This window comes from Miscanthus floridulus, chromosome 7, assembly GCF_019320115.1.
Source record: "Miscanthus floridulus cultivar M001 chromosome 7, ASM1932011v1, whole genome shotgun sequence".
In the NCBI taxonomy this organism is placed as follows: domain Eukaryota; kingdom Viridiplantae; phylum Streptophyta; class Magnoliopsida; order Poales; family Poaceae; genus Miscanthus; species Miscanthus floridulus.
In genome coordinates, this window is record NC_089586.1 from 18815943 (window position 1) to 18831074 (window position 15132).

Genomic DNA, 15132 nt, shown 5'->3' on the forward strand with positions numbered 1-15132 from the left:
TTACATATTCTACTTCAATACATGTGAATTAAGATGATCCGACGACATCTAAACAAAATTGATGACTTCACGAGCTCCGCCTCATCTGATTACCTGCTAGAAAACACATGGAACCAAGCTTAGTTGTGATGACTTCATCAGCTCCGGCTCCTCACGCTAGTCAGAGCCCCAGAAGACCTACTAAATAAGCTCTATGTGAAACTTAATATATACAAAACTAAGATTAGGAAAAGTGAAGAGAAAACTATGTGAAATTCACGTGTTTCCAAAAGTCTATCGCGGGACGCAATCGCAGTGAGAAAGAGACCTAGAAATTCAGGCTCCTCCTATCCCAAAGTCGGAATTCGCTCCCTCCTCTCCTCTCTTCCACCCGCTCCGAGAAATGCTCCCAAAATCCAGCCACCGGCGCTGACAAATCGCGCGAACCAAACCGAACCACCCGCATTCCGCGTGCCCTCCTCCGCAGGACCACCGCCGCCGCTCCTCGGCTCCTCCCCTCTGCTGCGGCGTCCGTACCGTCGGTCGCTTGGACTGGACGGGTGCGGCGGCCACGTCTTCGTCTTCGTCTTCGTCGTGACCCACGGAGAGGAGAGAGGGAGAGGCCTGGGGCCAGGGAGGAAAACGTCTCACCTCACCCCGCCTCGTCGTCTTCTGCGGCGTCCGTTCTTCAAACTCTCTCCCCCGTCACCCAACAGCAGCCCGCCCGCCCCCCGAGGAGGACGCAGCGGTACGACTCGTCCCCTCTCCCCTCCACTTCGGCGACTGTTGAGCGGTCTGAGTGTGCGCCGATCACGTGTTCTTCGTCTTTTTCTTTTTTTTTTTTATTTCGAGTAATTCTTCAGTGATACAGTGGACTTTATAGTACCCGATTGGAGCCGCTTCTTTGCTTCTTTTCTGGGATTCGTGGAATCGTGGGAGGGCTGGGTTTAGGGGTAATGATTTGGATGAAGTTTCGTATTTACCACTCGATTTCTTAACCTGATGCCTGTCGATGGTTTTGACATTTGGATTCAGTATTTTTCTTCAGAGGATTTTATTGAGTTCCCCTGCCTCCGAAATCCGTTTAATTTCTAGTTTAAGGTGTGGTGTGGATTAACTTACTAGTTACTACTTACAACTGCATCTGTCTGATACTGATTAATATGGGGGGAGTTGGATACTGATTCATATAGGGAGTTGGCTAGTTGTTGTTTTTTTTTTCTTGAAACATGGTACTGTGTTTCATATCTGCAGAATATAATAACTGATTGTGTTAGCATTTCTCTATTGAGGTCAACTAATTGCAACCATATATTTCAAATTTGGCTGGCTGATCTGAAAAGGCGCTACCATGCTACTGCATCGAACTTCTAGTTGTTTGGCTTCCAGTACCATTAGTTTTGCTAATTATATGGCACAAATGTTATAAAAAAAACTGCTAAAATTTTGATGTAAACACGCTGATATTGTTTCCATATACAAAGTCTGTGGCTTTGATGCACATGGGAAATGCATGTGACATGCTAAACTATAGGGTTGAGAGGCTAATTTTCTTGCTGCTTGATCGATGCAGGTTGCCATGAGAAGATAACTTTGGTAGTGCCAAACATCAGCCTAGTAATTTCAGCATGGGTTCAGGGAATTTGGTAATGAAGAAGGCGATAAGGCCCAGCTCCTTTGACCTGGACATAAAAATTGATCAAAGTTGGATGGAGGATGTTGCTTGCCCAATCTGTCTCGATTTCCCCCACAATGCGGTACTGCTTAGGTGCACCTCGTATGAGAAGGGCTGTAGACCTTTCATATGTGACACTGACCAGACTCGCTCAAACTGTCTCGAGAGGTTCAAAGGCGCTCATGGCCTACCAGCCAATGTCAAAGTCTCATCTCGTACTGTGGCTCCCCTTAATAGCATTCATATCATTTCATCAAATGCAAATAACCGCCCAGCTTGTCCGTTGTGTAGAGGTGATGTGATTGGGTGGTTTGTTATTGATGAGGCTCGCTTGCACCTTAACCAGAAGAAAAGATGCTGCGAAGAGAGTTGCTGCTCGTATGTTGGCAACTTCCATGAGCTTCAGAAGCACACCCAACAAAAACATCCAAATTCACGCCCTTCTGAAATTGATCCTGCTCGCCAGGTTGATTGGGAGAACTTGCAGCAGTCTTCTGACATAATAGATGTCTTGAGCACAATACATGCACAAGTTCCAAATGGTATAGTTCTTGGAGATTATGTCATTGAGTATGGGGATGATGAAGCTGGAGATGACTATGAAGTTTACCACAGGGTTAGAGCAAACTGGTGGACATCCTGCATTTTTTGCAAAGTATTCTGTAGGTCTACAGGAGGAGACCGAAGAAGGACAAGAACAAGGGAAAGGAGAAGTAGTGGAACAAGGAACAGCAACAGATCTAGTCAAGAAAGCTTTAGTCTTGAAGTGCCAGCAAGATCTGTTGACATGAGAGAAATCAGATTTGATGAAATTGATGATGAATATATAGTTACAGGGGCCATGACTAGGGCTGCTGTGTCAAGGAGAATGGCTGCTCATTACAGGTCTGTAGTCACTGTGTTATTTCCTGCTGTCTCTTATTACTCAGAGATCATATGGTTAAAATGACATGCACATACAGATTTAAAACTATCAAGAGTAATGATTTTTTATTTATGTTCTCCATTTGCACACTTTTTTCTTTAGTCTCAAACTGTGCCCAATTCTTCTGATTATTACATGGCTACATTCTTGTCCATATGCATTGCTTTGTGGGGTTCAGAGAGCCCATAAAAAGTTTTAAGAGTTAAATACACTAGCGGCCCTTAAACTTGTGGCTTTGTGCCACTTAGGTCCACAAACTCTCAAAATCGAAATCTGCCTCCCTAAACTTGTCGAAGTGTGCCACTTAGGTCCATACCCCCTTCAGAGGACGTTGACTAGGTTAAAATTTTACAAAAACCACCCTATCTATATCTATCTAGTCATCTTCTATCCCTAGCGCTCCTTTCCTAGGCCCACGGTGCCGGCGTCGCCCGAGTCGGCCTCACCTCCGGCCGAGCACGCCTCCCCATCGCCGATTCGCCGCCCCACACCCTGGCCCACTTCCCGGCGTCCCCGCCCGCCAGCGCACGCACAGGCAGCGGTGGCAAGGCAGCCTCGCGCGCCCAGGACCTCCTGACGCCGCCCGTGGCCGCCATCGAGCGCGCGGACGGACAGCGTCTTGGCGTCAGCAGGGAGGAGTAGGATGTTCAGGGACGTGGGTGTGCGGGGGCCGGAGGCGACGGTGATGGGTTGGCCGCCTCTACATCGGGGGGCGCAGCGCGTGTGTGGCGAGGCACGAGCGGCGGCTGCTCGCAGAGCGGCTGAGCAGCGGTGGCTCGAGTGCGCAAGGCGAGCGTCAGGGAGCTTGCTTGTGGTGCAGCCGCGGGTGAGCTGGCCTTCTCCAGGTTGGAGCAGCGGAGCTTGTGGCCAACTATGCCTTGCTCGTCCGCGAGGGACCGTCGTTCGCCGCCGCAACTAGTAGCTCGCCGAAGGGGAGCTCCACCTGAGACGCCAGGGCAATGCCGCCGGGGTGCTTGTCGTACGTGCGCTGGCAGGCGGGGACGCCAGGAGGTGGGCTAGGGTGTGGAGTAGCGATGGGGATTGGTGAGGCATGCTCGGCCGGAGGAGGAGGCTGGCTTGGGCGATGTCGACACCGCACGGGCTTAGGAAAGGAGTGCTAGGGGAAGATGACTAGATAGGGTGGTTTTTGTAAAATTTTATCCTAGTCAATGCCCTCTGATGGGGTATGGACCTAAGTGGCACACTTTGACAAGTTCAGGGAGGCAGATTTCAATTTTGAGAGTTCATGGACCTAAGTGGCATAGAGCCATAAGTTTAAGGGCCGCCAATGTATTTAACTCAAGTTTTAATCCCCCTGCAGTGATTTTTGGCATCATTTGGCTGAAACTTTGTAATGTTATTATTACGTATTACTCGCTGTTGAAACATGCTATTGGCGTACTGGATAGCCAATAAACATGACAACCAACAGCGCAGTTTGTTTTCAGCTCTTGACAACTAAATCTTGCGCATGGCTTTGAAAATCTCGTAACACTATGCCTACAGCTGTTACAATTTGAAGATCTTGTAACATGATACCTTACATCTATAACAAATTGTGTTCTCTTTTTATTGAGTGAGTTAGCACCCTGTCTCTGATATGCGTTCTGTTTCATCAATTCAGGGATCCCAGATTTGGACACCGCATTCCTAGGATCATCAACTAAGGAAAGCTGTGCTGATGTCAGATGTAACAAAAATCAGAACCGTTCTACCTCTGCTCATTTCTATTTCTTTTTAATTTTTTTTTTTGAAAATGAAAAAAAGAAGAAATCACTTTACCCTGTGGGTTGTACTCGGGCAGCCCAAACTTCATGTACAGATTAGATAGCAGTAAACATTTTCATACTGTTGATTCGCTGCAGATTTCACCATTTTAGGTTCTTTGATGTAAATATTAGCTTTCTACTATCTTGTAGCAATGCTGAAGATCAGCTTCCTGTCATGGAAATCCTTGTATCTCAAATTGCTTCTCTGAAATACAGCCAACTTTTATAGCAAACACCCATAAGACGTTTCCATGCTGATTTTCTCACCCTCTTTCAAAAACTGAATTTGAAGACGCTGAGATCACAAGAGTGTCCCATACGGTAATACAACTTCTGAATTTTGAATTTCATATGGATGTTTGATTGCTTGTGCTGCTGGAACTGTGAACGACCTTCCGTGTTGGAAAGCGCTGAGGTCTGCGTTGCCTCAGTTGATGTTGCCGCTACAGTTGCTCGGCGGTTCACAAAGTGGCTACCTAGTCGCTGTTGATGTTTTGCCGTAGTCGTGTGCAGTTCACAGCGACTACCTGGTCGTTGTTGAAGTTGCTGATGGTCATTCGGGTGTTCACAGTGGCTACATGGTCGCTGTCGTAGTCGTTGCCTTGCCACCGCGGCTTCGTCTTTTGAGCAGGCAACCTTTGTGTTGAACCTTTTCTACAGTCGGTTAGGTCTGTGGTGTTGGGTCCGAGCCGCTCCTTGCTTGTGCTGTGCCTGTCTGTGCATTTGCTTTCGCTTCGCTTTGGTCCGTCCACCGCGGGTGTTGGTCTTGCCGTAGTCGTCTTCTTCTCCGCAGCGGCTACCTGGTCGATGGCGGATACGTCCTCTTCTTTGCAGCGGCTATCTGGTCGCTGGAGGATACTTCTCCTACTTCGCAGTGGCTACCTGGTTGTTCGCGGATTCTACCGGTGGATGCTTTGCCACCACAGCTTCACCCCCTCTGTTGGCGACCATTGCGCGGATGTATCTTTCTTTTTGCAGCATAGTCGGTTGGTGTAGTGTGGTGGAGGTCCCCACTCGTGTTTTCTTGCTGTTTGTTTGTGTTGGGGATTCCGTAGGATTACCTATGAGTCTTTTGTATCCGTGCTCCGGCCTTTATTTTGACCTTTCCTCTTAATTAAAAACGGGTAAAAGATTGGATCGCGAGAAGAAAAAAAAGCTGCTACGGTCCACCTCGCAAGCAGATGTGCTGGACTGTCTGATCTGTGCCTGGGCTTATCGAGAGCTTTCGTGCTAGACTGCCAACCCCGCTGCCTTTGCTCTGATGGCCTCCATGGTGTGTCTGCTTGATTCCGGTTGACTCTGATTGCTTCCATGGTGCGTCTGCTCGATTCCGGTTCACTTTGAATCACCGAGTGGTTTGAAGATGCCTGGCTTTGCCAGGATGGGCAGCTCATTGCCACTGAATCTTGTTCGCCTTTGTTACGCATCATTGTCCCTTCTTCTCTGAATAATAACAATAATAAAAGATATCGACAGAGATGGTGAAATGAAAAACTCTGTTTGCACCCGTTACAGTTATCGATCATATAAACAGCCAATCAGGCAGTGCAGCAGGTCGACCTGAAATGGCAGGTCATGATAACATATAGCAAGATGATAGAAATCATTAAATCAAATAACAGAAACTCTTGACAATAATCACATGGCCGTCAGCTTGATCCTCACCTCACTTGTTGGTTTGCCACCACCAAGCCCTGATCCCAGCTAAGAGAGAGAGAGACCAATTGCAGTTGACATTCAGCACCAGGCCCCAATCAAGTCATTAACGTGCAATAAATGTACAGATAAGATGGGATTGTTGATATTCATCCTTTGATAATCAGATTAAAAAGAAAATGTTATAGGTATCACTATCACCTGAGGTAAGCACGAAGTGATATGAAAGCAAAATTAAATACAACAGGTGTTTGTGTTACAGCTTCTCCAGAAAGCAGCAATTGAGTAAGCACAAAGTGGCGCAAAAGCATAACTAAATACAACAGTGTTACAGCTTCTCCAGAAAGCAGCAGTTGATGGATCAAAAATCAGAAGACCACAGCATCACTTGTCACCGACGGCGGCACCACCAGAACGCGGGCTCCAGCTACACAATGACAGTCCCCTTGGAAACATGATAACAACTGAGATTAGCTTATGGATGCCAGCTATTTCATCATCGTAGACAGTACAAACAACAACAGCAGAGGTAACTTATATTCCTACTTCTAGACCAGCCAACTCCCAGGCATGGCACAAGTAATCAGGTCTGGTTGTCCACTTCACCAACCCTTTTGTTTGCACCCCACTGTTGAAAAAATAATAATCAGCCTCAGTCACATGAACAGGCAGCTGGTCTCCAGAGACATCGATTCAAGGAAGCTGGAAAGCTTGCTGGGACCTTCCCATCTCAGACTAATGAGCTTGCTAGAGAAAGCTCATGTATTTCTGTTAGCGTCCACTCTTCTCCAGTTTGTCCTCCAAGAACTATTGCCTTTGTCCCTCCAACAACACAAGTACTGTGGCCCCAGGCGAACCGTGGAGGATGCCCTGGAACATTCAGAAGGCTCCAGGTTGGCTTCTCTTCAGTTGGATCCAGGAGGTAAAGTTTTGAAGCAGAATGAAGACCCGCCACAGACCCACCAAATATTAAAACTCTCCCACCAGGAAGGCTCACTGCAACATGATCAAGGCGAGGTGGTGGGCCGACTCCAGCAGGATTACCAGCTCCTGGCATCCTGCTGCCAGTAATGCACCGCCAGCAAGGCTTGTCGTCACTCAAATCTAGAGTGAACACATCACTAGATCTAAGTCTTAGAGGACCACTTTTAGCAAGACCACCAAACATCAGGATTTTCCTGCCATCATAGACAGATAGTGAGTGCCCCAGCCTGCAAGGTGGAGACCAAGATGCAGGTATCTCCCTCCAAACAGGTTTTTCCATCGTCACATCTAGGAGGTAGGTATCACTGAGAAGAACACCAGAGTCAGCACATCCACCAGAAACCACCAGCTTGGTTCCATCCACAGTGCAAGAACTATGCCATGACCGTGGTACAGGGGGTGCAAGACCAGGAATCTCACGCCAAGTTGGATGCTGTGCATCAAGATCCAAAATGAAGACATCATTAAGCAGCCCCTGCCCCCCACAGCCACCAAACAGAATCAGCCGCGATCCATTAAGGCATGATAGGGTATGCCCCCAGCGACCAGGAGGAGCTGAGCTCACATTGATGTGCCTCCATTCTGGCTTGTTGGCACTCAAGTCCAGCACAAATGTATCATTCATTGGCTGCATATTAACACCCTCTCCACCAAATAGGACAACACGATTCCCTACAGCACAGGCACTGAAGTTGCAGCGAGATGGCTCCACTGCACCACCAACTGTCAATTTCCTCCAGGCAACAGCTTCAAGGGTGGTCAACTCTCGTGCTAGCCGGCCCCAAGCCAAACTTCTTGATCCTGCCACGGTCTCAAGGGCCCGAGTAGCTTCAGTGCCCCATGCATTCTGACAAACCATCCTCCAAAGGTCTTCATTCCTTGTCATGTGATAAAGTCGCTTGCAAACAGAGTTTACCGATGCTATATCCCTGGGTGACAATTTAGACAAGATCTTCTGGCAAATTACCTCATCGCTCAGCAGAAAGAGACTAGAATGTTCCCACAAATTACCCTTGCCTACTGAAATTGGTGAGTCACTGTTGCCAGGTGCAATCCATGTGGATCTCGCAAGTTCCTTTGTTACAGAGCCAGGCGACGGACCCAAGTCAACATTAGAATCATTGAAAAACTGGATGCCCATATAGTGTGTTATCATTTCATCATCTCCGTATATGGGAGTTAATTGCAGCCTTGCCATGTATGGAGAACCATCTTTTCTAAAATTCAACAGATCACCCTGAAACTCAGTCCCTTCCTCTAAACATCTCCGAATCCCAGTAACAACTGCTGCATCAACAAGGGGATGTCTCCTCTGAGCAAATGGTCCTCTGCATTGTAGAAACCGGCTGCAAAAGAAGCATCAAAACGATAGAAAATAAGACATAAGTGAACATCGTACTAGCAAAATGAGTAACATAGCATGCTATATTCTTTCATTTGATCAGAAGCAAAAGAAAAATAAAATATTAAGAAAAAAATGTATTATGTCAACAGACTAGCAACCATGGAACTTACCCTCTTCTACTAGCAGTTGAATAAAATCAAGCAAGGTACGTTCAGAAGTTCATGGTGTGCTTTCATTATTCAACAACTGCTGATACTGTTAGATTACATTTGGTGTGCCTTAAATGTCTGACCCACATGACTGGTACCGAAGGCCACCATATATAATTTAGTTATTTCTAGTTTCTACCACTAATTCCCAACTATAATTTTCACGGCAACTAAAGCTTTTTCTGCTTTCCTATACTTTTCAAGCAATCCAACCCCCCCGGTCTACATATATCAATTAAAACCCCTTAAGGCATTTCTATTTGGTCTCTAAAAGAACCTAGTTACTATTACCACTGGCAATATATTGTGGTCACCATATGACTTATTATTTAAGATAACAGAGCAAGATTCCGGTTTTGCTGGAGCCACCAACAATCTTTAGTATCGTGCTGGCCAGGTATTACTAAGTCTTTCTTGTGACATCTGGGCAAGTTTAAATTTGGCCCATTGTGGCCCTTGTGTGTGTTTATGTGAGATTGTGGGGGTTTAGTCCCACCTTTGTTGTTGAGGGTGGGTTAGACCAACATATGAGGCTTCTAGACTTCTATAACATCAACCCCAGGTCAACCCTTTTACATGAAAGCGCCCATTGTGGCCCTTGTGTGTGTTTATGTGAGATTGTGGGGGTTTAGTCCCACCTTTGTTGTTGAGGGTGGGTTAGACCAACATATGAGGCTTCTAGACTTCTATAACATCAACCCCAGGTCAACCCTTTTACATGAAAGCGTAAGTTAGTCAGCATGCTGAGTGGATCTTAGATACCAATAAAATTCTCACCAACAATCTGCAGACCAAGAGTGGTGCAATTTGGAGCCAGAAGATGAAACATATGCGAAAAGTAACATATCATCGATGTATTTGTAATTTGTTGCTGCAAGACTGAACTATACAAAAGGAACTTATGTGAAACAGAACAGTTGGCAATAGGACGTTAACAAACTGTAAGAATAGATTAATATTTCTGATTTAGTTTTCACACAAGTCCATCAACAGGCTAACACCACTTCAAGATTAACAACCACTAAGCCGGCACTTTTATTTAGCAAACTCCATCCAATATAGATTTCTAGCTACTAGTTTCACCATAACACAAAATAAAGATCACTGACAGCATATACAAACATATAAATTCTTTTTAAAAAAGAAAAAGAAGAGTTCCATACAGATTAATAGGCAAAAAAAGGAAAACATGTAAACCCAGATTCCTTGTCAAAATGAATCTCCAAAACAGATCCAGGAACAGCAGGCTACCACTAACCATAAGTTATCATTTGAACCTCGTTTTAACCTATGAAATATATTTTAGAAACTAGCTTCAGTAAACAGTTAAACTCACACTGTTGAAGAAAAACAAACCAGCTCCATCAATTCTCAAGGGATACTTTGCACATGTGAAACATAGTTGTGGGCGGCAAATTGATCATTTTCCTTTCAAATCGTGTGAAGAAGTGTAAAGAGACCAAAAATATTCTCCCTCGCTACTTATGCTAGGATAAAATGTAAAGAGAGAAATGGGTTGTTTTCATCTTAGATTCCCACTCCCTAGCAAACAATTTGATGGATTAGGAGTTAAAACTGATTTCTGTTATGCCCGTCCTTCATCTGGTCCTTCTCTGTTACATCTTTCATCAAAACTCTCTGTATTTCCGTTACAAGCTAATGGAAATGGGGTTGCCTCGTGTTGAAAAAAAGGAGTTAAAAACTGATTTGGGCCAACCAATTTTTGAAAACCACTCTTTCTCTAAGGAGAATCTAAAAGCAACATGTCATGGGCCTGCTTGGTTGGTTTCCAATCCTTGACCAACCAAAATCATGGCAAACCGAACTTTTTTTTTGAAAGGTAAATTTCATTCAGAGCTTAAATACAAAATACAGAGACGGGGCAAAAATTGCCCCATATGAAAGTTTTCCAGAGCCATCTGGATAGTACAATTTCTAGAATGTGTCCAAGACTCACAAGAGAACAAACAAGAACTAGGAATTGCAGCCTGCCTTGCTTTCTTTGTGAGATTGTCAGCCACTGAATTTGCATCTCTACCAATTTTAATGATAGAATGCATCATGTTCGCTGTGGTAGCTGTAAAGTCTGCTAGGATTGGCTGAAGTGACCAGTGACCAGGATTATGGAGGAGGTCCCTCCTGTTTGCCGCAGTCGCCAAAACTTCATTGTCTGTTATAAAGACTGGTCTTTGGACATTTATTGCAGCAGCAAGTTTAGCTGCCAGCAACAATGCAGATGCTTCGGCCTCTATGGGTTGTAGGATACGTTGTATAGCCAAAAACATAGGTGTGCATTTGGTTAAGTGCTGTAACAATAGTAGAAAGCACTTTTCTCTCTTATGCAGTTTAAGAAGTTTCTAGAGACTTGACAAAACTTTGGCCATAAACATTGGTGTGCCAATTCGTTGGCAATGAACCAATTAATCACTAAAAGTTTTGGCTTGCCATGATTTTGGTTGGGCAAGAATTGGAGGCCAACCATGCAGGCCCATATACCAAACACCGTCAAGACTCTAGTTGCTGCAGTAGTTCATGCAAGTGGAACCCATGATTGCTGCGGTTCACAAAGCTTAAGCTAACATCAGAAAAGAAAGCAAACTGCCTGTTAGCAATTCAAACTAGCAAAGCAGCTAAACAGCACCCCGATTCGATTCCAGACAGCCATTACAAATCCAAATATTACCTATGGTCTACGGAATATTGCTGAAGACTGAAGTCACCACGAAACAGCAACAAGCACACTAAATAACTTTCCGTGGTGGATCACCTAACTATCCGCGCCCCAAGCGCCTCCTCTAGCAACGAACAAATCCCCGGCCCCCGCGCATCACCACGGACCAACGAGATTGAATTGAAACACGTGGTTATCGAATCGAAGCAGGAGCGTGTCAGTCGGCTCACCAGTTCCTCCCGAGCACCTCCTCGGCGCGGTATCCGGTAGCCTCCTCGAACCCGCGGTTGACGTAGATGATGGGGAAGTCGGGCTCGAGCGCGTCGGAGACCACCATGCCGCACGCGCCCAGCACGCCCTCGATGGCCAGCGAGAAGCCCGAGCCCGGGTCCTCGCCCCCGCCCCCGGGGCGGACCTCTTCTTCCTCCTCGTCATCGCCGCCGCCGCCGTCCGAATCGCTGTCCCACTCCATCGCCGTGGGAACCCTAGCCCATGCCGGGGCGCGCCGCTAGGGTTGTGGTCGGAGCGGGGTTCGACGAAGGGTGCGGGGCGAGAAGGCCGGATTTATACCGCGGCGGGACCGGATTGGCGAGGTTAACCGCGGGGGGTAATCGGGGGGAGGGCAAGGCGGCGGCACTGGACTACTGGAAGGTGGTGGTTGGGGAGGCAGCGACGAACGAGTGGACGACGACGGCGAGGCGAGACGTTTGGGAGGACGGAGCGCCGGGTGGCCGATCTGCGCCATCGGATCTCCGGGTCAGGGAGGGTGGACGGCTGCGATCATCCTTCCGAGGGTAAGTGTATAGAAAAGGTTGAAGAAAAGTATTTTACTACCTCCATCCAAAATAAAAAGTTTTTTTTTATCAAAGACATTATAATTCTTCGAAGTTGGAGAAATGCCATTACAAATCGGGTATTCTGAAACATGGCATTGTAATTTGAGAGAATTCTTTATTTGGCACTGAAACAAATCACTCTTTCGTATTTGGCACTGAAAATTTTGAACTTTTTTATCTAGCATCAACTTGAAAATTCCTTCCGTATACGGCACTTCTATCCATTTGATGCAGTAACGGTGTCAAGTGTCACCTAAAATGACATATATGCCCTTCTATGTACCACCAACATGTAATGCCAGATAGGAAAAAAAATAAATGGACATAATGTCAAATAAGGAAATCACAAATATCACAAATATACTTGTGAATGAAATATAGCATTTTGATAATCGAAGAGTGGCAATAATAATCAATAAATTTGTCCACAGCCTCCAAATACTACCAGCCATGACCCATTCAGCCATGATAGAGTGTGCCCCCACCAGCCAGGTGGAGAGGCAGAAACCTTGACGCGGCGCCATTCTGGCCTTGCAGCCTCCAAGTTAAGCACAAATGTATCATCCATAGGCTTCATGTTGACACCCTCCCCTCCGAAAAGGACAAGACGGTTACCAACAGCGCAGGCACTGAAGTTGCATCGGGAAGGCTCAACGCGCCCTCCAACTGTGAACTTCCTCCATGAGGCTGCCTCAAGAGTTGTTAACTCTCTTGCAAGACGACCCCATCCTACCATCTTGGTGCTCATCTCAAGCCTGACAGTGACATCCCTTCCCCATGCGTTCTGGCAGACCATCTTCCTCAGGTGATCATTCTTGGTTAGTTCATGCATTCTGGTACAGACTGATCCAATGGATGCAACATCTCTTCGTGACAGGAGAGATAGAATGTTGTGTGCAAGAACTTCGTCTGACAATTGAAGTATACCACAGTGGTCTGAACTCTGGATTTTTGGAGCATGCTCATGGGAAGCTGAGTTCAGATCTTGAATGCTGAGCCTGTTGTTGGACTGTTGCTTATACACCGGATATGATACGCTGCTGAGATCGATGTTTGCCTCAGAGAATAGCTGGATTCCAATAACATGTGTCACATAGCCATCATCCCCATGCATCGGAATGAGCCTTAATCTGTTGTAAAGTGGAGCACCATCCTTCCGGAAATTCAACAGCTCGCCTTGGAATTCAATCCCCTCATTGAGGCATCGCCAAATCTCTGAAACAACCATGGGATCAACAAGGGGATGTCGCCTTTGGGCACGTGGATCCCGAAATTGTAGGAATCGGCTGAAAGACAAGTTTGAGTGAACACAGTTCGTGAGATGCTTCAATAGGCCCTCTGTCAAGTTTGTCAGTGTTAGCAATTTTAAAGTTGTACAAGCAAGAAAGCAAGCAGAAAATAACTACTACTACTACCTCTATCCCAAATTATAAGACGTTTTGGTTTTTCTAGACACACACTTTTGCTATGCACTTAGATATACACTGTCTAAATACATATTAAAAGCAATGTATCTAAAAAGCCAAAACTCCTTATAATTTGGAGTGGAGGGAGTACAAGATGTTATAACATAAAATCATTTGGATCGACTAGCCTGACAAAAGATAAATGACATCTCTCTGCTTCCATGTGGATGTTCATTGTCTTATGTCAACATTAACAGGAAACAAGTTCCAAAATTGGCCGTTACCATGCTGCTTTCGCACAACATTTGAATTTCTAAAAATTTCAGTACTGAACTTCTTAAGTAGATCCGATGCTAAATGCCTAGACTCTGTGGTTCCAGCTGCCGCTCACAAGAGAGGCGCCAAGCAAGCAAGCGGTATTCCCCAGCATCACGAATCACCAATCCCCAAGCAGAGGAAAAACAGAGCGGAGAAGGTCGGGAGCAGAGCAGAGCACTGACCAGTTGCGGGCGAGCACCTCGTGCGCGCGGTACCCCGTGGTGGCCTCGAAGGAGGCGTTGACGTAGATGACGGGGAAGTCGACCTCTACGGCGTCCGCCACGACGATCGCCGCCGCCCGGGGCGCCCTGAGCCCCGTCGCCGGCGGCGCGCCCCACGGCCACCCCGGCTCGTCCTCCGCCTCTGCGTCGACATCCATCCCCTCCTCCTCCTCCTCCTCCTCCTCCTCCTCCACCTCCACCTCATCGTGCGCCCATGGTTTGTGTTTGGTGCGGGAGGAGGGAAATGGGAGATTCTGCTAGGGCGGGGAGACATTTCTGCGCCTGGATTTTATAGGCGCGGCACGACCCCACCGCGCAGCATCTTGGAACCAGCCCCGGCGGGCGAGGCCGCCCCGCCGTGCCACTCGCCCTGCGAGATGGGGACAGCACCGGCCGGCGAGCCCGCCCCGCCGCCGCGTCCCCTGCCGGAAGCTCGGCCCACCCCGCTGCCGCGGCTCTGCTGGACCCACGCGTCGATCTGAAACCATGGGGAGACCTTGGCTGAGGGACCGGCGCCTCTAGCTGAAGGAAGGGCACCGGCGGCCGACGGCTCCTCCGCCCCATCCTCATCTCCTCTGGCTTCCATCTAGGGTTGACTGACGGGGAAGAAGGCGAGCGTGCGAGTTTTGGCCGTAGCGACTGCCGAGCAGGTGTGTGCGGGGTATTTTGGTATTTATCAACAAAAACTGACAAGGTCAAGCAAGTCAACAAACGGATGAATGGCTAAAATGGACGGGAGTGCCATATACGGAAGAAATTTTTAAGTTGATGCTAAATAAGAAAGTTCAAAATTTCCAATGTTAAATACGAAAGAGTGATTTGTTTCAGTGCCAAATACAGAATTCTCTCTTATAATTTCGGGTGTTGCTGGTGCTCGCTATTTTCTACGTATGTGAACAGCTCGGGCCCACCGTCAGGTCGAGGAAGGCATACGTGACTTTCGTATGGACATCGATGCCCTTGCTTGTGTGTTACAACCCGCCGCAACCCTCTTTCCCGTTTATTCTATTCCCCACCCATGCTCCTCTCCGTCTTCCTCTTCCTCTGTTCCCTAAGAACCCTAACCCTAGACTATAGCCGCCGCCGGAGGCCTGCGGAGCTACGACAGAGAGCCGCAGAGGTGCAACGGTGGTGTCAC

General features: G+C 47.1%; 3 protein-coding genes across 3 annotated transcripts; 1 reads left to right on the forward strand and 2 right to left on the reverse strand.

Moving 5' to 3' along the window:
• Positions 1–309: 309 nt before the first annotated feature.
• On the forward strand, positions 310–4581 carry LOC136462716 (uncharacterized). The gene is made up of 3 exons (XM_066461774.1): positions 310–727; positions 1553–2539; positions 4204–4581. The coding sequence occupies exons 2-3, from the start codon at positions 1608–1610 to the stop codon at positions 4244–4246; spliced, it is 975 nt and encodes a 324-aa protein (XP_066317871.1). The 5' UTR covers positions 310–727; positions 1553–1607; the 3' UTR covers positions 4247–4581.
• Positions 4582–6127: 1546 nt separating this feature from the next.
• On the reverse strand, positions 6128–11927 carry LOC136466665 (putative adagio-like protein 2). Its single transcript, XM_066465131.1, has 2 exons — positions 11444–11927; positions 6128–8334 (listed from the first exon to the last, which is right to left on the reverse strand). Exons 1-2 carry the CDS (start codon positions 11683–11685, stop codon positions 6735–6737), a joined length of 1842 nt encoding a protein of 613 aa, XP_066321228.1. The 5' UTR covers positions 11686–11927; the 3' UTR covers positions 6128–6734.
• Positions 11928–12348: 421 nt separating this feature from the next.
• Positions 12349–14825, reverse strand: LOC136466666 (adagio-like protein 3). The gene has a single exon (XM_066465132.1). The coding sequence runs from the start codon at positions 13275–13277 to the stop codon at positions 12462–12464; it is 816 nt and encodes a 271-aa protein (XP_066321229.1). The 5' UTR covers positions 13278–14825; the 3' UTR covers positions 12349–12461.
• Positions 14826–15132: the final 307 nt, after the last annotated feature.